Source organism: Onychostruthus taczanowskii, unplaced genomic scaffold, assembly GCF_017590055.1.
Source record: "Onychostruthus taczanowskii isolate IOZ18803 unplaced genomic scaffold, ASM1759005v1 scaffold52, whole genome shotgun sequence".
In the NCBI taxonomy this organism is placed as follows: Eukaryota; Metazoa; Chordata; class Aves; order Passeriformes; family Passeridae; genus Onychostruthus; species Onychostruthus taczanowskii.
Window position 1 is genome coordinate 7,830,482 of NW_024502791.1, and position 23,250 is coordinate 7,853,731.

At 43.2% G+C, this 23,250-nt stretch overlaps 1 protein-coding gene across 2 annotated transcripts; it reads left to right on the forward strand.

Annotated features, from left to right (window-relative positions):
• The first annotated feature begins 1,186 nt into the window (after window positions 1-1,186).
• Window positions 1,187-23,210, forward strand: GRPR (gastrin releasing peptide receptor). 2 transcript variants are annotated; one of them, XM_041416483.1, is made up of 3 exons: window positions 1,187-2,190; window positions 19,282-19,633; window positions 22,133-23,210. In XM_041416483.1, exons 1-3 carry the CDS (start codon window positions 1,772-1,774, stop codon window positions 22,523-22,525), a joined length of 1,164 nt encoding a protein of 387 aa, XP_041272417.1. In that variant the 5' UTR covers window positions 1,187-1,771; the 3' UTR covers window positions 22,526-23,210. The 2 variants fall into 2 exon arrangements, with proteins under 2 accessions (XP_041272417.1, XP_041272418.1); XM_041416484.1 differs by having other exon boundaries at window positions 19,282-19,621.
• The last annotated feature ends 40 nt before the right edge of the window (window positions 23,211-23,250 follow it).

A 23,250-nucleotide genomic window follows, 5' to 3' on the forward strand; every position in this document is an offset into this window, starting at 1 on the left:
GGACAGCAGAAAAACAGCTGAAAACACTGACCCAGGTCACGAGAATGAGGCAGAAAAACAGCTATTGAAGCCTCCTGCTTCAAATCCCACCCTGGGACACCACTTTCAAACCCCTGGAGATTTTCCAGATTGTGTCCTGAAATGCTGCTTTTATGCAGAAACCAGTGATCACACTTTAATGCCTGCTTTGAATCACTCCCCTCTTACTTCCAAGTAACTCTAGCATTTGGTGAAACATTCTTTTTTGCCTACAAAAATGAGGAGTTGCGAAAGAAAATGTAAAGTACAGCTTCATTTAATTCTGCAGGCTGGTTTCCAAATTAACTATGTATCTCCACAGTCCAGAAAGTCCTTGTATTTTTCATAAATAGTCTGTTATAAAGCAGTAAGGCATCAGTAATAATTATATCTTAATTCAGTTCTAAGGAGTTTTTTCAGACTGTTATCAGCCAAGCAAATTTCTTTCTGTTGCATCTCAACATGCATTATCTATGGATGCCAGTATGATGGGTACCTCATAAATAGAAATTATTGCATAGAATGGTGAACTTTGTCTCTTGGCATTGTTACCTGCAAATTTAAAAATTAACATAAAAGTGTGCAGAGTTAAGGTTTCCCTGTAAAACTTCAGGCTCACAGTGCTAATATTCATTTGCCTACCTTAACGACAATGTTGGGTTTTATCCTAATTGGCTTTATTAATTTCACTTGCCTAGGGAGGAGAGGGGAAGATGAATTTGGCTCTGTATCATCATTCTCTTTCACTGGAATAATTGAATACTGGAGTGCAAGAAAAATAGGTGCACTTTAAGTTACGAAGGTGGGATTGCTTTTCTGAACACATTGTTTGCAGTACGAAATTGCCTGGGTTGGGTTTTGTTTAGGGTATGGCTGTTTGGTTTTGGTGGGTTCGAGGCTTGTTGTGGTTTGTTTGGCGGAGACTAATGGTTGGGAGATTTGGGGATGGGTTTTTGTGGGGGAGGGGGAAGAGATTTGGTTTTGGGGGTTTTTGGGGGGGGAGGGGAGGGAGTGGGTGGCGAGCCGATGACGCACGTCGGGAGCCCTAAGAGAGCAGATGTGTATTTTGTCACCTAAAGAGTTAAGGGCGGCGCTGCCCGGAGCCTCCAGCAGGCGGCCGCGCTCCCGGCGCTCCCGGCGCGCTGCCGGCAGCCCGCGCACCCCGTGGGAAGCAGCGCAAGGACTGACGTCCAGAACATCCTGCCTATAGGATCCGAGCCGCCAGCCGAGCCCCGCTTTCCCCCCTCGCTTTAAATCCGGCTGGCGATGGCAGGCGCCGAAAGCGGGAGGGATTGGCAATGCAGCGCGGCAGCAACTCCCGAAAGTTCTTGCTTTCTGTAACTCGCTGCTTTCGGACTCGGAGCTGCCGGGCAGACCCCGAGCTGGGAGTTTGACCAGCCCCGTTTGCGAAAATGCCTGCCACTTGCTGGTCTTTGCATTTGATATTTGGCCTTCCAGAGCTGGGGAATACTTAACAGCAAGAGAAGTCAAGGAGGAAAAGGCAAGTTTCACAATTCAAACAATGCTAAAACAGGTTCTACTTTCACCTTATGGAAACAGGACTGTGGAGCAAGCTGCAGGTGCTTTTTGGTTGGGTTGTTGACAAGATGTGTCACAAAGTGATATGACTTTTAAACTCCTCTGACTGTTTAAAGCCAGCAAGGAGCAGCAAAATTAAAACAAGAAATTAATTCAAGGAATTAGAGGACTTTCAAAGAAGAAAGCTGTTTTCCGAGAAGAGCCAAGTAGGACGATGGCATCTGGAGAGTGCCTTCTGCTAGACCTAGAAACAGACAACTTCATTTTCTATAACATCTCTGTCAACCAGAGTGCAAACTTTTCCCTCCTGGGGGAAGACTGGTTTTACCCAGCGTTCCTCTACGCCATCCCCACTATCTATGGGATCATCATTCTGATAGGCCTTATTGGCAATATCACTTTGATTAAGATCTTCTGTACTGTGAAATCCATGAGAAATGTCCCTAATTTGTTCATTTCCAGTTTGGCTCTGGGAGACCTGCTGCTTTTAGTGACTTGTGTGCCTGTGGATGCCAGCAGGTACCTTGCTGACGAGTGGCTGTTTGGCAGAACTGGATGCAAACTTATCCCCTTCATACAGCTCACCTCTGTAGGGGTGTCAGTCTTTACTCTCACTGCTCTCTCAGCTGACAGGTAAGCTTTGCTGCTGTGCCTTGAAAAGAAGCCTGCATAATTATGACTCCATAAAATGCACAATTATAAATTTGTATTTTCAGGTAAAATGTTTCTTTTTAGTGTGATGAGGGAAGAAGAATCACCTCAGGTGATTTCTGGTGAATATTAGCATACAACTTGAGGATGCAGACTGAACACAGAATACTTTTTATAAAATAAATGTTTGTGCAATTTAGTTAGTAGTCTACATTAATTCCAAGAGAGACAAGAACAGATCAAGCTAAAGACCAGAGAGAGAAAATGCCATTAATTAATCTCTGCTAAAAGACAGCATGTTCATATTTGCCAAAAAGATAATTGATCCATACTTCATGAAGTGCGAAGGCACTGGAGCAGCAATTTAAAGTGCAATGAGAATCAATTCTTTCTTCATAGTAGCTTGCTTCCTTAAAGTTAATAATATGTGAGACAGTATTTCATACAATATTTTTCAAATATTCGAATGAGCTTGCCTGAAGCCAGGAATCGCAGTTGCTATAGTCGGTGTATTTCCCTTGGTTAAACAATTTGCCCCTTATCCAATCAAAACTAATCTATGTTGTTGATTAGGAAGCTTCATTTTCCAATAATGTTTAGTAAAAAAACAATGTGTAGTAAATATGCTGGTTTATTTTCTGAATGCTTCCAAAAGAGATTAAGGAACACATTGTCACCATGCTGAACTGACACTGAAGTACTGAGTGAAAAATTATTTCAGGTTTTTTTGTGATCAAAAAAGATATGGGGATTGTATCCTTGCTCACAAATAAGTGAAACTAGGTTTGTTTTGGGTGGTCTCTTGCATGCCACTGTCTCTTGCTAAGCTGCTTTAAAACATCAGACTACTTTTGTTCAGATTTCAATGTAGTTCACACATATATTTCAATATACTTTTTGCAGTCTCAACGAAAGCAGTAACTCCTTGGTGTTTCAGAGACAGAATGGTCAATATGTTTGTCCTCTCCTCTGTGTTGGGATATATAAAAATAGCACTGTCTGTCCCAGTAGCAGATGACAAACAGGCCTATGTGTAGATAAAAGTCTTAAAGCAATATGCTGTAAAGTGCTGTGAAGATAGGAAAACTGCACTAGTGAAAGACCACATGCGCTTTTGCTCCTGAGTTTGATGTGGTGCTTGCTGTGGTGTCTGGATCCGCTCTGACCACTCTGAAGAAAATGCTGGGAAAACAATAAGTATCTCTTCAGGAAAATACATCTTTCTAAAGCTGTAATGTAAGCTGTAATGTAAGTTTCAAGGGGTGTAAGGAAAACAAAAATGTATTGTAAAGAAGATTATGTTAGAGATATTTATTGCTATTTGATCACATGCTACATAAAGTAAACATTGCAAATGCTTTTACTGAGCAGCACATCAATAGCACTTTTTTCCTGAAGTGTTAGAACAGAAAACAGCAGCTGTGCCAAGCTTGGGGTTTTGTGACTTCAAGTTCTGAACTTCAGCCTTATCAGGAACCTGTTAACCATCATGCTGCACTGATGATCAAATGTTTCCATTTCCAAGGGATCATTTTACCCTCTTCTAATGCATCTGTGGTCCACTGCCAAAGGAGATAATAACGAAACTTGTAACTTTGTTAGGTCTACGAATCTAATATGCTGTGCATTGAAACACAAGTGTTCTTTACCTGTTAAGTTTGCAGAAGTTTCTATTTTGATAAATTATCATCAGTTCTGGGTTAATTTTGTTACAAAATAATACACTCTCTATTTTGTCAGCTCACAGCCCATTAGTCTAGCTCCTTGAAGCTGTCACCCTGAACTCCAGACCCCAGTATTAATCATGTCAGAATCATTAGGGAAATAACCTTAAAATGTAAAGGGAAAGCTTCCAGAATGTGAGCTGAATGTGAACCAGCGTGGCTAGGGGCTGTGGGGGGTCTAGAAGCCCAACACCTGCAGGTGAGATGCTGAGCCTGACATGTGGGGTGGTTTCATAGACACTCATTTCTGATGATAGACATGGCACTGCAAGAAGGGAAACAGAAAAGGGGGGCGTGGTGGTGAGATGATTGATATTCAGTGAGGTGAATCCTACCTGAGATGCTCACGAGTATGTGAATGTCCCTGTTCTCACTAATCAAAGCCACAGGCCATGTACCTCCTAAACCTGCTCTGAATAGCATTACTGGGCACTGTCTCCAAGGAAAGGGAGATTTGTCAGTGTACTACAGACCTTTTGTCTATAATTCATCATCTGCAAAAAAATTATCACAAAACCCTCTTGGTTTCAGCATCCTTCCATTGACAAAAGCAAATGGAAACAACTGCTGGCATTACTGAACATATCATGGTGATGCCTAGAGAGAATCGCAGGGAACAGAAGTCTGATGTGTAAAGAAAGACATTGGAGTGTGATACAAGAGGGTCATTTCCAGAGACATGACCATTGAAACACAAGGTGAAAGGCAGTGGGTAGGTGTGATGGGCAGATAGAGTATGTGAGAGTGTGAGACACTTATGCTACATTACAACAATGGTACAAATTGTCCTGGCTGCATCGGATCACCTTCTGAAAACAAGGGGCCCAGACTTACTAGGTTTTTGCACTCACATCATCAGTGCATAAGTATATGCCTTCCTGAGGTATACTTTCATTATTTCCATTTCCACTTTGCCCTGTGTTAGGAATATCTCATCTGCAAGTGACTGCAAACACTTGGCTGAGTGCCAGCCTGCTGCACAGAGCACCTAAAGCTGCTCAGTGGTTTGGCCCAGCAGGATGACGGATTGTCCAGAGGATTGACTGTTCATTTGCACATTTCTCAAGGAGAAACAGATTGACAAACTGCTGACCTCAGCTTTTCCTGCAGTGGGAGCCTCCCAGCCTGCAAGTGCTCTGTGCATGTACGGACACAGCTGAGCATGCTTGCATAGGTTTGAGCAGTAAGGGACAGCCGGAGTGTCCCTGGGTGCTTAGGATGTGTCTATGTATAATCATGAGATTTCCTTCAGATTTCACTGTTATTTCAGAAAATATATAAGAAAGGGCAAAAGAAAGTTAACAATAGTATAAATGTATTTCCTCGGGGACCACTCCACTGTCTGCGCAGTGCTTGCATCTGTCTGGCTGCACTTGCAGGAGCAGTGGGAGCTGTCGGGAGACACCTGTTTTCCTGCAAGTGTGTCAAATTTTCAGAGCAGCCAGGAGAGGGTTAAGGCGTGTGCTGTGCTTCCAGGCACCTTCCATGAGTGATAAGGCGCCAGTGCTGAGTATACAGGAGCGAGGAAACCAGCAGCCCATGTGTGTGCATGATGTTTGTGTGTTTTAGAAACACTGTAAATGAGGTTGGTAAGGGAGGGACAACTGTCTGCCCTGCTGCTCTGTACTGTCGAGCCAGTGATTTCTTCAGCTACTGCTCAGTTTACCCCAGGAAAAACGGGAGTTTGGTTTCTGCCTTCCTCCTCCTCCTTCACCTCCTCCTCAGTGCAAGGATAAGCGGTGCAGAGGCACCCGTGAGAGCAGTGACACCTGAGCATTCTAGCCCAGGCAGAAAAGCCAAGGCTGTCTCAGCAGGGGACAGGAAATTAAGGAAAATCTTTGCACAGCAAGAGGAAAAGCAACTATTTAATTGTCCATGTCATGGGAGATGTCTTTATTTAATTGGCTTTCTCCCGTGACTGACAGGGTATGTACATTTGCATTTGAATTAGCCAGGCTGTCGAGCATTGATCATAGTTCCTCCCTGTTAGGCTGACATGGTAAAAGATCGAAATGCCCTGCTGCTCATGCAGCGAAACCTTCCTGAAGCAATGCTGTTTTTACAGGCACACAGCAGAGTAATGTAAAATGTAATTGGAGTTTACAAGCAGCATCTTTACTTTAAGCACCTTGGATTAGGTGGATTCTGGTAAAGCTGCAGCATGCCTGAAAGCCGGGGCTGCCTGCAGTCCTGTGGTGGGAGTGACAGCGTGGTGGGATATGGGCAGTGACATTACACGGGAGATTAGGTGGCTTACGGTCGTAAAACCAGCTGCAGACAGCAGGGTTGCTGTCATGTGGGACGCCTGAAATGAGGATGTTGGCTTTGGAAATGTTGACCTTAGTGCCTTGGGTGCAGGAATGCTGCAGGTATGCTGCAGGGCTCCCAGCTCTGCTGGGTCCCTTGAAATTCACCACGAACACAAATTTTGATGTTCCTCTGAACTCATATGATGGTTTGTTTATCTAAGAAATAAAACTCTGAAACAGCACTTCTAAAAAAAAGCAGCAGTGCAAGGAAAGAAACAAATCCAGAACTTCTACAAACACTTTTAAACATGCAAAAGTCTTTGTTTAGTGGACTCATCTCTTCTGTGATTTAGATGTCTCCAGACCCTACTATTAATATTACCTACAATACTACAGGAGGTGTAATATCTATGTGCCACTTCATTTATTTTACTTTACAATCACTAGTTTATATCTCCACTACCGGACTAAGGGAAGCCACAGTAATAAAAAGCTATGAAAAGTCAACCCAGATTTCCCTGAGTTCATTTACATAATGACACTTTTTAAAAAAAATTACCATCAGTTGTAAAGTGCCAAGTCCGTAGTAGTTTAGAATGTATTCTGGGCATTGTAGACACAGGGAAGAAACCTGGAAGGACTTTGGGGCCCAGCCCAAAGCCTTCCCTGACACTGAAGCATCAGGCAGCCCCATTTCCACCCTTGCCACTGACACAGTGTCTATGCTGCTGCCCTTCATGTGCTGATGGATGCACCTATCTTCTTCAGCTGATGTACAAGAGTCTTAGATCCTGCTTGCTGGACTCTCTTTACACCCTTAGTTTTAACTCTCATTTCCTCAGCCCCTGAATTCATCTGCACCAAGAGTAACTGATCAAAAAGCACAAACTTTCTTAATATCTTGATTAACCAGAGCAGATGGCCAAAACACAATAGATGCACTTCTATAACCAGGAAGATTAGAGTTCCCATTTATAGCAGTGGGGCTGGTACGGAAATCTTTAGAGTCAGTGCTAATGTGCTGGAGACTGTCAATATTTAAGCAATAAAAAGGAAGAAAAGTCAGATTACCTATTGTTTACATTTCAGTAAAACCTAAAACCCCCAATCAGTTGTCATGGTCTCATAGTACGAGGTGCTGTACACACTGTTATTAAGGTGCAACCGGCTGCAGAGAATTTGCTGGCTGTGTGTCCCAGCAGTGGGCTGGGATTTCACCATCACTCAAGCAAGGAGATGAGCTAACGGTGGACCCATCAGTTTATGTCTCACTATTTGATGTTCAGATGTGGACAAGAGCCTGGCTGAGTGTCGGGGTCCGTCTCTGCACATCCACAGTGATGTGCTGAGATCCCACAGCTGAGAAGAGTAGGAGGTAGCTGAGCTGAAAAAGTAGAAGCAGGCACAACCACGCTGTGGAGCATGCGGTAACTGCTTTGCTCGGAAACAACCCTTGCAATAACCTGTTTTCCTTGATTTTGGAAAGAGAATTCACCATGGTCACTATGGAATCCCCTCACCTTGTTTTTCAGCAGTTTGACACCCAGGTGCCCACCTCACCCTGTACAATCTAGGACACCATGGGCCGTGATCTCCTGTCCATAGCAGGCTCTGCAACCTCCCCACACAGTGTCTGCTGCGTAGGATCTCAGGCAGAGCAAGGGCTTTCAAAGTCCCTGTGCCATGGGGCAGAAAACAGGGACAGTCCATGGGCCTCTCACAGTACTGAGGCACCTACAGGCATCCCAGCAGCAAGCCAAGTGCTCTGCTGTAGAGAAGAGCAGAAAGCTGGAGATGCCTTGCAGAAACTTCCTTACTATGCCAGGCCAGTGATCAGTTTAACTGGACTGCAGAAAACTGTGGAGCATCAAAGGGAGAAGCATTGTCAGAGCTCTGCCCATCCTGTCTTCACTTGCCCTCTGTTCACAGTCAGTCTCTGCATCTCTCTGGGAAGGCAGGACAGAAAACAGTACCATGACGCCCTGAGGGAAAAAATGTTTCTTCACACCTTCAGGCTACCCTGAAGCATGAGATTGAGACATGAATGTTCAAATGACCTGGGAGAACCAGAGATGTGGGTGCAGGACTAGGAGATACCACATTAGCCATCAGCTCAGCAGTAGTTCTTGCCCACACCTGTGCACAGAGGCTACTGAATATCTCACAGCATTTGGATTAAAACAAATCTTTCCAGTGACATGAGGCTGCTTTCTGAGTATTCAGACTAAAGGCGCATATATCACTCTGCCACCTCTGGTGTGTCTGGCACTCTGTTACCCTCTCTCCTTAGAACTCAGGTCATGTTTCAAATTGAAATTTGTCTGACCTCTAACCACTGCATAATAACCTAACTCACAGCAAACCTGAAAGGCTGAGAGAGTTGGCGTTGCTCAGTCTGGAGAAGAGAAGGTTCTGGGAATATCTTATTGTAGCCTTTCAATACTTAAAGGGGTTTATAAGAAAGACAGAGAGGGACTTTTTACCAAGGCCTGTAATGGACACGGGGCAATGGTTTTAAACTGAAAGAAAATGGGTTTAAGTTAGACATAAGGAAGAAATATATAATATTTATAATTTTATAATGAGGGTTGTAAGGCACTGAAGGGAGCTTGCCCAGAGAAGTGGTGGATACCCCATCTCTCGAACGGTTCAAGGCCAGCTTGGATGGGTCCTTGAGCATCCTGACTTAATTGAAGATATCCTTGCTTATTGCAGAGGGGGCGGGCTTGTTAATCCTTTAAAGGACCCCTCCTAACCAAGCTGTTCTATGGCTCTGATTAGAGCAGTCAAGGATAACAATTGATTGTTCAGCCCCTACATGCTGCTGAAGGTTCATATAGTGGTGATGATCTCTCATGACACCTGTTTACTGAAACCACAGAAAGGACTTAATGATCATATAACTGGCTTAGCTTTGTATGGAATTACACTAAAGCCATGACACCATGAGAATCCCATAGGATATCTCATTTTGTCACATGCAGAAGAGTTGCTCTAAGAGTTGCTTCTTTTATCTTCTTCTTTTCTTAACAGAGCACTAATTTTTTATTTTTTAATTTTTTTTTTATCTCCAGCTCACTTGGCTCTTGTATTTACTATTTTACACATAACTGAGTTAAAATGGTTTATTTTAGACTATGGCCATTTACCCCAATGACTCTACAACATTCTCAGTCTGGTTAGCCACTGTGTCATCTGCAAACTTTTCCAGCAAAGGTTTTATAGCCTGCTCAAGTCAGGTGATACACACAATAAATAGCACTGCAGCTAGAGAAAGTTCCCAGGACCCAGGCTACCAATGGTTCCACACCCTGCTTTTTACCACCACACTTGATGCGCTGCTAGGGAAGCATAGGGCTCAGGGTCCCCACCTGGAATCCCCCCTTCCCAGATCAGGAGTCCTAATTTTAACTCTGTCTTATGGGAGTGGGCCAGGGATTGCATGGATAGGAGAGGGAGGACCACATGTACCCTGGTTCACACATGTGCATATCTTTATGCACCTGTGCCAACATGCCCACGAAAGCTGCAGCTCCTCTGTACACCAGCGTGGCCCACACCCTATTTACATCCCCTGTTATGTTGTGACCAGATAAAACAACACCGACACCTGTGTTAAACAAGACAGACATATTAATTATCACCTGTTAGCAGGATTAACCTGTCTCTTACTCCCTCTGCAACTGGCCATGGGCAGCACAAATATTTGCACTTTTCTTGGTCACATCATCCAGCTTTTCTGAACATCACATCTTTGAAGCCAGTTCTCCACTTCTGAGGAAATTCATCACTTTTTCAACATTTGTAAAAAAAAATTAGCACCACTTGTTTCTAATCTGGTTGCTTTAGTACTCCTAGGTGTAAATTATTCAGGCCTGCTGGTTTGAAATTAGTTGGTGTTAGCAGATGTTGGCTCACAGCTTCCTTAATACAGCTCACAAGTTTTCTGCTACATGTGTAGTCCTGCATAGTATAGAACCACACAGATCTCTTTTAGTTGGTGTTAGCAGATGTTGGCTCACAGCTTCCTTAATACAGCTCACAAGTTTTCTGCTACATGTGTAGTCCTGCACACATAGTATAGAACCACACAGATCTCTGCCTCATTTGGTCCTGAAGACAACTATCGAGTTACTGCTTTTCACTTCCATCTCATCATTGTTCATATCTTCACTATTTATGTATATGCCTGACTTACTGATTCTTTTTATTCCTGATGTATTTAAAAATGCACACTTGTCTGTTGCAGAGTGACCTTTGATAATTTGTTGGCTCCTTCAGCTTCCCTTATCAGTCATCAACATTTTAAAACTCCAATACTTGCTGTCATTTACTTTTGCTTTTTTTTTCCCCATCTGTTGCGTATTGATTTTTGTAATTACTTCTTTGAGGTTTTAGCATGACTCTTCCTTTTCTGTTATCCAGGGCAGCTTTTTGCCATGTGTTTTTCATGGCAAGGAGGGAGACACCAGGGAGCAGGCTGGAAGTCAGCAGCTAATGTATAGTTAGTGATACCCTTTTAGATTTGTGTTCTCAGTCAGTTGATTTGAAAGCTGCTTTTAACTTTAGGAAATCTGCTTCTCTAAAGTTAACAGAATCATAGAATGGTTTGGGTTGGAAGAGACCTTAGTGGTCATCTACTTCCGACCCCCCAGAAGTGGGCAGGAACACCTTCCAGTAGACCAGGTTGCCCAAAGCCTCATCCAACCTAATGGTTCTAAATATATATACCTTTTTATTCTATTTCCATAAAATTAATATAAGCACACCACAACTACTATAGCTTATGGAAGTGCTAATATTTAGGTCAATTATGAGCTCTTCTTTCTCTGTCAAGACACAGTACAGTATTGATTTATTGTACAGGCAGGACTTTTTCTGGTGAGACAATAAAACTGCCATTTTTAGAAACTCTAAAGAATTTCTATAACTGGCGCTGTGGGATATCCAGCAGTTATGCCACCTGCTTAGATTACTCAGTGATTCTGTCTTTATGCACCAAAGGTGGTGCTTTCAGCAGAGGTAAGGCAGATTCTCTAGTGAAATGAGGAGTCCATATCTGAGGCCGCAGCTTTAGTTGCCCTGGTCACAGTTCAATCCTCAGGCATGCAGATCTCCCACTCCAAGGCTGCTGACATCCCTGGAGACTTGGGCTGAGGCAGTAAAGCCTTGTATGGAAGCATTCCTGGGGCTTGCTCCTTCTCATGCCTGGTGGCCCCGTGCCAGCACCAGTTCTCCCAGCTGCCTCCAGACGCTCACCAATATCGCAACCCCGACACCAGCACGTGCTCTGGTGCCTCATGGCTCGAGCAGGCACATCCCTCTGGCTGCACACAGGCACTGAGCACACAGAAATGTGAGCAGCGCTTAGCTGGGGAGCTGAGTGGGAGCTCACCAGTTGTGAAATTAAAGGATGTTTCCAAACCGTGTCCAGGGGGGCAACAGGCCCTGCATCACCATCCAAGTGAGGGGACTGTCCCTTGGAAAGGGAGGGGATTGTCCCTCTGTGCCCTGCACTGGGGCGGCCTCACCTCGAGTGCTGGGGGCAGTTCTGGGCACCACAATATAAGAAAGATATTAAACTATTACAGAGCATCCAGAGGAGGGCACAAAGGTGGTGAAGGGTCTCAAGGAGAAGCTGTATGAGGAGCAGCTGAGGTCACTTGGTCTGTCCAGCCTGGAGGAGACTGAGGGCAGGCCTCACTGCAGTTACAACTTCCTTGTGAGGGGAAAAGGAGGGGCAGACACTGATTTCTTCTCTGTAGTGACCAGCAGCAGGACCCAAGGGAATGGCCTGAAGTTGTATCAAGGGAGGTTTAGGTTGGATATCAGGAAAAGGTTCTTCACCCAGAGGGTGGTTGGGCACTGGAATAGTCTCCCCAGGGAAGTGGTCACAGCACTAGCCTGACAAGAGTTCAAGAATTTGGATATTGCTCTCAGGCACAAGGTCTGACTCTTAGGGTATCCTGTGCAGGGCCAGGAGTGGGATTCAGTGATCCTTGTGAGTCCCTTCCAGCTTAGCATATTCTGTGGTTCTGTACATGGATAGGTCCCAGCCCTGCAGGGGCCCCCAGACAGCAGGTCTCACATCTGTTCGCAAGGATCCATGAAGCTGGCCCCACTGAAATCTTTAACCTGGCACGAAGCTGAAGATCACCTTCTGAGAATAACTACCCTGGGTGTCATGGGGATTCTTCTGATGTCCATAGAACTCACACTATTTCCTGCAGTAACCTTTTAATCCATTGTTTTTCATATGTACAGTTAATTTCTGAAATATTTTAGGTTGTTGATGGTTATGATTAGGAATAACACACTCACTATCAATACTATGATTAGTATTTAAGGTCTCCTTCACCAGTATGTAGTACAGTTCAGTGGTCTCTAAAACACTCCATCTCAATTCTGAATTTAGGCATTCCTAGACTGATATTCTTATTTGTCCATATTCCAGGATAACGTAGTAGTATGCAGGTATACAGATTGAATTTTCAACATATGCTTTAAAAGTAAGTGCTGTGCCACTTCCATCAATGCCTCCTTTTTCTTTCCATTTAAATGTTAAATTAATAAAAAGAGAAAGTAGGCAGTACCTGCCAGTGTATTTAAGATTTGCCCATTAGAGATGTCTTTGTGCCCATATGCAATTTACTAAAGATTTTAATAACAGATGTTCACTCAAGAATCATGCATAATAATGATAATCTTAACTAAGTATGCAGAAAGCAGATAGACCCAGAATAGGTTGTCGGAGTGTGTTGATGGGTTAGACAGTCTAGCAATTTTGTGGATTTACTGAATTGTCTTCAGAGCTATAAATATTCATAACATCCATGGTGGAAACAATAAAGAAAGTTTGTGGCATTGCATTTGTCATAAATTTCTTGGTATATTTAATAATACTCTTTTCTTGCTTTCCAGGTGGAGCTTCACTCCACAGGGCTCCATCTTCTTCATTTATGTAGTTTTTCCATGGCATCAATTTTTCTCTGTTGCCTGAGGCTTTTTTGCATGGTAATTGAGCCAGTCCTTCATATTATGTGGTCAAAACATTAATATGATGCTCATAGAACTTAATTGCAAAATCTTAATGGAAAGGATTTTTGTTTGGTTTGTTTTCAGACCAGGACCAGACCAATGTGCCATTAACCTTACAAATGGGATCAGAGGGACTGCAAATTGCACTTTTCTCACTGTATCAGTTACAAGTGGGAACAGAAGAAGTATGGGGGACATGCTGACTGAGAGGCAGTTCTTCCATTCTTACCACAGGAAGTCATGGCAATTCCAGGAGCTCATTTTCTAGAACTGGGAGGAACTCAGTGTTTTCACTTCTCAGCAATTTACGTGACTGTTTCTGTAAGATATCAGTCTGTTCCAGCCAATCCCTGCTTTTTTATTTAAGTCTGAGTTTCAAATTAGCTCAGCTTCTCAAAATAGAGCACAGTTCAAACAGATTCAAAACTTTGTAAGTGAATTTCTCACTTCAGAGAGGAAGAAAGTGGCAATATGTACATCTTTCCATCAGCCTGATGCAGTCTAAACAGTGGGACCAGTAATGAAGCAAGGGTGGGCAAAGCTTCTGCAATCTTGTTTGAACAGGTTTTAATACACTTGGGTTTTAAACCATGATACAAATTAGAGAGTGGGGCACAGGATCTTTTTATATAAAAGGTGTAGGGCATAGTAACAGATGATACTACTTGAAGGAAATTTTCCTTGACATTTAAGTACTCCTGCAAATTCATTTTGGAGGGGCACTGTCCCTTTTCTCTGGAGGAATGATGGGCAGACCTTTTTTCTCTTATATTTCTTGCAAATGTGATGTTAAGCTGTAGAAAGATGGATGTGCTTGGAAGGACTGAGATAGAAAAGGGCAGTACTCTGTGGCAGAGCCTTTTTCAGCCATTTTCTCTCCCTCCACTCCTGGGTCATCTACATTAGCTTTCCTTGCTGTCATAAGGGAAGGGAGAAAGGCATTAATACCAAGAAGTCATGGGAAGAGGAGAGCAAGCTGAGGCTGCCTATAGCACCCCAGCTTCTCCACACAGCATAAAGTTACTTCCCTAAAAATACCAACAAAAAAAAAAAAAAACCAGATACTTAGCCATATGTAGCTAAATTAATTTAAAATCCCAGGGAAACATCTGATTTTCCTCCCCATGCTTTAGTTATTTTCATTTAATTTTTGTGGCTGTTGTAGCAGGCATAAGTAAGTGGATGGAGGTGACAGGAAAAAGCCATGAAGGAAGCACAGAGGCTGCAGTCTTTGTGGATAAGGTTCTTTCTTCCCCAGAGAGCAAAACTGCAGCCCTTCTATGCTTAGAAATGTATAGGCAGTATGGCTTTGAAGGCAAAGCCTGTTTATGCTTCAGGTGACGTGTATTTTCTTGGCTCAGCTGAGGAGCACAAAGATGGATAAAATATTTTTGTACCAACAGAGAAACTACACCTAGGAAACAGTGATATCCATTTGGGGCCATATTTTGGTTGGTATCTTTGGACAGTGTATCTGTAAGTGTCTTTTTCATGCTGCAGCTACTTCTGTGTTTATATTTGAAGCTGCAGCTTTGGGGCTAAGTGCATGGTATTAACCAATGTTTGCATACTCCAAGCTTTAGAGTACATTAGGTGATGCTATCATTAGTTACATTATTATTAACACAGGGACAATGACACAGTTTTCCTGTTTCCCTGGCATAGTAACCTCGGTGGGAAAAGTATTTACCACAGAAGGACCTTGGGTGTGCCACATTTTAGTGGTTTATGGTCATTTTCAGTAGTTTCACTTGTGAGAAACAATTACTCAATCAGCACGATAGAGATCCTAAGGAATGTGTAAAAGATATTTTCAAGGCTTCTGTGGACCCCTACCAATCCACCATGAATTTTTGGGATTAGGTTAAAAAGTGATCAGGTGTTCTGGGTTGAAGAAACAATCACCAGCTTTCTTTTGGAGGTTTGAATACTGCCCTGGAGAACAGGGACAGCACCAGAGTCACTGTGCCTGGTGTGGGGAGGATTTCCTTAGCAGGGGAATCCTCACAGTGCCTCATGAATTGCAATTAAATTAAGCACACTTAGGATAGCCCCATGAGTAATTTCTTTGAGTGAGACTGGGAGACAGGGAGCTGACTGGCATCCATCCTGGCTGGGAGGTCGTTGGCAGCTGCAGTGTACCTGGCTGCTTCACCAGTGGGAACAGAGAAATTCAAAGACTGAGCGGTAGTAAAGGGCAGCATCTCTTTCATATTTCCAATCAGATCAGCAACTCAGTCATTTTCATCTGGGCTGTTTGGTCTGAGTTCTTGACTGTGTGTTTTTTTACACAACTGAATCTTCGCAAGGCATGTTTTGAAGTTTTGGGCTTTGTTGCAGTGCATGAATTGTACCTCTGGTTTTTAAACTTTTTCAAAAATTTATTCAAAAACCAATAGGGAAGGGAGTTTAGCTGAAAAGAATATATATATATCTCAAGCAATAATTCAATAATTAGAGACTGAATGTGCAAGCAGCAGAGGTGATCAGTCCAGGGCCATGTCTAGCTCTACTCCATACAGTTGAGCATGCAATGTGACACACATTCTCAGAGGCCATGTTACAACCTGGGCTAAAAATCATGCATGAAAACCCAGTTCCATGAGATCCATGGCTCCTCTAAGGTGTATAGGTATATTAATCAATGTCTCCTTCAAAGTGGATTGAAATATTCACATGCTGGATGTTAAATATGGGAAAGTTGCATGCCTCAGGCTAACTCATTGAAAAACAAATTGCAGAGGACAAAGCTGTGGAAACGTGAAATACAACCTGGGCTAAAAATCATGCATGAAAACCCAGTTCCATGAGATCCATGGCTCCTCTAAGGTGTATAGGTATATTAATCAATGTCTCCTTCAAAGTGGATTGAAATATTCACATGCTGGATGTTAAATATGGGAAAGTTGCATGCCTCAGGCTAACTCATTGAAAAACAAATTGCAGAGGACAAAGCTGTGGAAACTTGAAATATTATTTGACATACACACTGGAAATACACATGCTGAAAAACAGAATGAGCTGCTACTCAAATCCAGACTACCTGGATGAAGTTCTGAAGAAATGTCAAATAAATTATAAACCCCAGGCTTGACCCTGCCAGGAATGTGGTATGGAAAAGTAAAGGAGTGAAGGCATTGCTGAGCCCCACTCAGAAGCCAGCCAGGAGGTGCAGCTTTTTCACACCCCGAACACCAGCAACAGGAAAATCTAGTGGTGTCCCAGCCCAAGCACCAGCCTGGGGGGCCAATTTCTCATGTGTAGCATCCCCTGTGCCCTCACCAGCAGCAGCCCCTGCAGCTGCTGTCCAGAGCCTGAGCTGGCATGCAGAGTGCTGGAACACAAACTGGAGAGACACACTGGCACATCAGCAAGGCAACAGGAAATGGGGATTCCTGCCAGATCAGTACTGATCAGTCACACATCAGTACTTGGAGACTAACAGAGATTACTAGAGATCTCTGCTTAAATTTACCCACCATCAAGGAAGTCATGCAGATAGTCAGCAAAATAATTTTATTTGATTGTCAGGCTATTAAGAAAATACCTACCTGTGGTTCTGCACCTGAGAACTTATATTTTCAAAATCTGTTTTCTAGCTTTGTTTCCTCTGTTTTATCTTCGTGTTCTTTCACTCCCATCCTATGGGAGTGAACCCCTTGCAAGCCCAAGGTCTCTCATATCTTCTATTACATCTGCTGTAGGAGTGTTTAAAAATACACTAAATACCTAGTAGTCAGTGCCAGTGGTCCTAGACATTTTTAATTATGTTCTGTCTAAATTAAATTGTTTGTATATGCCATCTCTGATTAAAATATACCAATAACTTGAAATGGAGTAATTTCTGGCTCCCCCAACTCTGTTAATATTAATAAAAATTAAACAGTTTCTCTATATTCTTTAACTTATCCATGTTCCTGGAACATAATACTAGAAAGTATTCTCTCAGCTGTCTATATTTTTTAAGACAATCCCTGAAATAATCATGCTAACGTCATGTTGATAAGCATACAGCAAACCTGTGCAGAAAGACCTTTGAATCAACTAAATTTGCTAATACCTTGATACGGTATTAAGTTCCTTTTGCATTTCTCTTCTTTAAGATTTACTGAAGACTTTCAGTGAGCTCATGTTTCTGTCAATAATCTATATCTGGTCAATGACACTATAAATGGAGCTATTTTAACACCACTCCTTTAGTAATCTGCCTAGCACTTCTGTTTTATGACTGCAATATCCAGAGCATCATATTTGTTTAAGAGCTGTGACGTTCTTCGCCTGAGTTTATGATCTGGCGCTGGAAGATTGTGCTTTGCGGTATGACACCGCTTAATCCACAGTTTGCAGAGTGAAAGTTAAAGAGGTGCTAAGCAAGCCTTAAAAATACTGTGCCTGGCCACTGCAGCTGGAAAAAAGGGGAGCTGCAGAGCTTGGAGAATAAGTGTTTAAACAGCAAACTACTGAGCAAGGTGTTGGTAGTACATGAAAGTAAAAGTCCTTTATGCAAGACACCTGTATGAAGAAGTACCAACAAATGACAAAATGTCTAGATGCAGTCTTCATAAAAATAAGTTACTATGCATGTAGTTATGTATACATGAATGTACATGCATATAAATATGTGTATGTATTTAAAATCATACACAAAGATATGTAGACACATATATACCTACATGGAGGGAAAGCTGGGTGTGCTGAGCAGGATATTGCACATAATCAGAAGTTGAATGCATGCTTATCCTGCAAATAAAGCAGTTACGCAGTGAAAACACTTCAGGACTGATGGACTCCTCTTCCAAATGTTGAGCTTTAGGATGGTGCAGGCTATAGCAGGTGGGGGCTTATGGAGTGTCCCTGGAGCCTGGTTTGTGCTGTCCCATGGGGCGGCCCTGCTGTGCCGCCCGCACTCTCACTGCCTCTGCTCCCACCCCAGTGCCCACTTCAGCTGTCTGAAGGAGCCAGGATGCTGGAAGGAGTTTAGAAAAGGACTCGAGGAGCTGATGTGATGTACCCTGCCATGCCAAAGAGGGCTGGGACAGCCCAGGACCCAGGCACACACCGGTCCCCAGGGAGAAGTGACCAAGGGGGAGCCAAGTGCACCATGGGCAGGGTGAGGCAGATCCTGGAAGAAATATCCAAGAGTTTGTAACTGTTATAATAACGACCCTCCATGCTAATTTGTGAAACCTGTAGATACTCCTTCCTAATTACCCTTTTTTTTTTCTTCTGCTATGTTCCTTAAATGCATATGTGAGTTGTGGCTTGCTTGGAATGTCAAATCCTGCCGAAGCAGGGCTCCAGGATATATTAAGCTCTGATGTTTTCCATTCTTCTCATTACACACACCAATTTCAAACAAGTTTAATTCTTTGATATTCTTGGATTCTAAGGTACAATTTTCTGAAAGGCTGAAGTCATGAAAGACAATATTTCAAGTCAAAAAATGTATCTATGTATTTAGAATAGTGAGCAATAATGGTGATTTTCTGCAAGAGACTCAGCACTTCTGGCTACTTTACCTCAATGCATTGAGTTAGAGAAAACTCTTGCCCGCTACACCACCAAACACCAATGAAGCATGCTTTTTGTAGCTTGAGAAAAAATAAGATTTGCAGGAGACTGCTATGCTCACAGCTTGAAAAGTATGTCAAAATCTCAGCCCAGTTTCCTTCAACACTGTTCTGGGGTGTAGGCTGCTGTACACTTTGGAAGAGAAGTCTATGATTGCACTTCCTGTCTTAATGCTGTTTGGACACATATTAATGTCATTAATATTAATTAACATGTTAATATCAAGGAGCCCTGTGCTTTGTCGGGTCAATTACAAATTAAATTAACTCATAATCAATACATGAAACTGAATGAACTGATGACAGGTGGCTCTGGTTTAAATTGAGAAATCTATTGAAAATATTGAAATTAAAAACACCAGAAAAAAATCCAGTGTTGAGTAAAGAATGATTTTGTTTGTGTTTTTATTTCTGAATGGAAGGGAAAAACAGCAATACTATGCTTGAATGTTGAGGTCAATAAACTATATCCTTTTTCTGTTTGTTTTTTAGGTATAAAGCTATAGTAAGGCCAATGGAGATCCAAGCATCGCATGCACTGATGAAGATTTGTGTGAGAGCTGCTATAATCTGGATTGTATCCATGTTGCTTGCCATCCCTGAAGCAGTATTTTCAGATCTGCACCCTTTCCATGACAAAGGGACTAATAAAACCTTTATCAGCTGCGCTCCTTACCCTCATTCAGATGGGCTGCATCCCAAAATCCACTCAATGGCATCATTTCTCATATTTTATATTATTCCCCTATCTGTAATTTCAGTATATTATTATTTTATTGCTAAGAATTTGATCCGGAGTGCTTACAACATCCCCGTGGAAGGAAATGTGCATGTGAGGAAACAGGTAGAGATTTGACTTTCTTCAAAAATCCACATTCTCTATGAATCTGGGAGGAAAGAAGGAATACAGGGAAATTTATACTGTAACAGACCGTGTCTGTCATACTGATTTTAATAGGTTAGGTGGAGTAAAAGAATTTAAATGAATGAAAGAAGCCATAATACAGGGCTAAACAGTGAAAGCATCTCCTCCTGTTTGCAAGTTCAGAGACTTTGGCAGAGTGGTTACCATGGCAAGCATAGCAGGAGACCCTTGCCAAAGGCTGGGAAGGTATTGACCAGGATGCAGGGAAAGGGGCAGGGCAGATACAGTGTTTGCAGATTGAAGCAAAGGGGTGATATGGGATAAAGTCAAGACTTCACAAAGTTGCTTTGTCAGAGAGAAAACCTTGGATGAAGCCTTGCCTGTTTCTAAACAGCCTATTTACCTTGATGTATTTATCTTATTTGCCTTACCTCTTCTTTTTAACTGAGGCGTGCTTCAACCTCAGCTAAACTGACACAAGCCATTCATAGCTGAGCAATTGTCCACTCAATTGCATCCAGCTGACACCTCCACCTTAGACTGACCCAACAAAATCATCTTACACAGCCTTCAGGTGCTACGCTGAAGCAGTAAGGCTGGAAAGACTTGGGTTTTGCCCATCAAATGATGTGCAATCCCTGAAATCCTTATCCTTTTTCCCTTCTGAATGTGCCTAAATCTTTTCCCCTGCAGGCCATTTCTCTGCTGATTCGATGGCTGTTTTGATTAGTGGCAATAAAGTGAGCAGTACAAGCAGCCCCTTCCCCTTTGGTTTTGGGGACAGAGCTCTAAAGAAAGCAAAAGGCCAGGCTGGTCTAGCACCCTCCGTCCATCATTCCCGTCCTGCAGTGCATTCAAGCGCTATACGTCTCCATCTGAGAGAACTGGTATCGATTTCTTTATTGCATTGCTTCCTTTCTTTATAGTGCAGATGTGGCCTCAATAGCCCTATATCAAATTAAGAATACATTTTAAAAGAATATATGGTTTAGCCAAGGAGAGCCCTTTCTCAAAGGATTTAATTTTCAGCCTGCTCGCTGGAGACGTTATCATCTGGTGCATGTCAGTCCTTCCTGAGCTCAGTGGCTGATTTTTAGCCAGTGCCATTAAAGGGGCATGAAATAAAGTCCAAATGGGCTTGTCATGTCTCTTCTGCCTGCTTCCTGCTTGCAGCTGTCCTGAGAATAGATCAGCCTGTGTAAAATGCTCAGTTTCTGATTTACCTGTGGGGCTTGGAAGCAGAGTGAGGATGGGGCAGTGTCCTGGGAGCCTGGCCAGGTGCTGTGACTGCACTGGGGCAGGAGCAAGGGCAGCAGGGCTGAGACTGGGAGCAATTGCAGGCCATTCACATCCTACTTAAAAGTACAAGAAGTGGGATGCAGCTAATTCCCTAGGAATGTCTGGGGACCGTTAGTGGGATTACCACAGAGGAGAACATTACTGAGCCCTAAAAGATCAGCAGTGACTGCAAACTCTGGCTGCATTACCTCTCTCAGGGACCAATGCATTTTAGCAGGTTTTTCTGGGCAGCTCTGTCCTTCTTCTCATTTTGGGCAACCTCCTTCATGGCTTTTGTGTTCATAAGGAAGAGAGATGTGTTTTTCAGCGGCTTTGCTATGTTAATGTACAGCACTTTTAGGCAAAAGACAAGGTATGGTTTACCTCAGCTTCCCTCAGCTGAGCAATACCTTTGGGTTGACTACAAGCCTGTAGAAGTAAGTAAAACAAAAGTGTGCCTGGTCTGCATGAAGATTATACTGTGTGCCAGCTGGCTTTGTGAAAGCACCTTTCCCTGACAAAACTCAGATTATGCCAAGAGGTGGACATCTATTCACCACCTGTAGCTCTCTCCTGGTGGCTCCAGTGCTTTCAGCTGAAGGGTCCACCTTGCTGCTGCCTTGGTGTTCCTCCAAGTACAGAATATCCTCCTATCTGCTTCAGACTCTGAGTGCCGCACTTGGTCTTAAAGGGCTGTGAGCTGTTGACAGCACTTTTGTGTACATACACCACATGGCCCCATGGCAGAATGTCCTGCCTGTGAGCTCTGTGAAATATCCCAGACTCCTACATGATAATTAATTATAATAATAGGAATAATAATAATAAGGTAATTTATTAAAATTACATATTATTGTGTATATTATGTGTGGATAACTAATGCAGATTGTCCACACTTTTCTTGCCAGAGCTGGGATTTTGCAAAGTGACAAGCCACTGGTAATTTTATTTCTAAACAGAAAGGAAAAGAAAGACTACTTCTTACGTAAGAAATTCTCAGAATTATTTGTTCATAAGGGAAAGGGGTTGAGGAGAGAGAAGGAGAGCTCTTGACTGTGTTCACCTGCAGTCCAGATTTCCCTGCTCTGGATGTGCCACCTGCCATATGTTAGTTGGAAAGCTGCAGCACTGGCACAAATAGTCAGCCCCTGGTCTGAGCTAGGAACAGCAGCTAATCTGTGTTTCTCTTTCTTTGTCCAGATTGAGTCCCGCAAGCGCCTGGCCAGGACCGTGCTGGTGTTCGTGTGCCTCTTCGCCTTCTGCTGGCTGCCCACTCACATCATCTACTTATACCGCTCCTACCACTACTCCGAGGTGGACACCTCCGTGCTCCATTTCATTGCCAGCATCTGTGCTCGGATCCTGGCGTTCACTAACTCTTGTGTCAACCCCTTTGCTCTCTACTTGCTCAGCAAGAGCTTTCGGAAGCAGTTCAACAACCAGCTGCTGTGCTGCAGAGCTCGGCTGCTCATCCGCTCCCACAGCATGGCCAGGAGCACCACACGAATGACCTCCCTCAAGAGCACCAACCACTCCCTGGCCACCTTCAGCCTGATCAATGGCAACCACATCTGCCACGAAGGCTGTGTCTAAAAGGCACAGTCAGGGACATAATAGCTGAGCGTGGCTGCTGGACTTTGCTCCATGGGCATGGTGAGCAGCGCACACACGCGTGCACACGCACGTGCAAGGAGGTGTGGTGTGCTCAGAGACCTCAGAGGAGCTTGAAGCAATCAACATTTCATCTTGGGCTGAGGTTGAAGCATCCAGCATTTCACCCTGGACTGAGGCATCTCCAGAGCATCAGATCATTGAGCGCCAGCCCACGGGATCTCCCTGGGACTGCTGCTGTGCTTTCAGTGAGAGCAAAATGAGCATCTTAAGATCAAATCTTTTTTGGCTCTGCAGAATCTTCATCACTTCCTGCTCAATCCCAAACTTATGCAGACTTGCAGCAGTGATAAAGACCATATCAGGTGCACACAGTTTGTCAGAATAGTTGCATCCGTCACTTCATGGTGTAATGTATTTTGACATAGAAATAAATCCATTTAAATAAGGTAAATACTTTTACAAAGGAGTCCAGTGTAGGTCATTTACAGACTTTTCAAGTATTTATTAATGTCCTGATTACAGTATTAATTCATGGTCTAAAGATATCAAGAGTTTACTGGGGCATGTCTGTGGCCCCATCTGAAATGAGCAGTATCTTGCACCACGTCAATGTGAAAGCAGTTAACGTGAATAAATGTGAGTTGGAATATGTTTACAGCTTTCAACTGTGTCAGCTTTTGCCGTGTTGTGGAAGAGACAGCAGG

Excerpts from the sequence above, each read along its gene's own strand:
- GRPR (XM_041416483.1), top strand. The coding sequence starts at position 1,772 with ATGGCATCTGGAGAGTGCCTTCTGCTAGACCTAGAAACAGACAACTTC. Across the intron at positions 2,191-19,281 it reads ACTGCTCTCTCAGCTGACAG|GTATAAAGCTATAGTAAGGC; the intron begins GTAAGCTTTGCT and ends TTTGTTTTTTAG. Across the intron at positions 19,634-22,132 it reads ATGTGCATGTGAGGAAACAG|ATTGAGTCCCGCAAGCGCCT; the intron begins GTAGAGATTTGA and ends TTCTTTGTCCAG.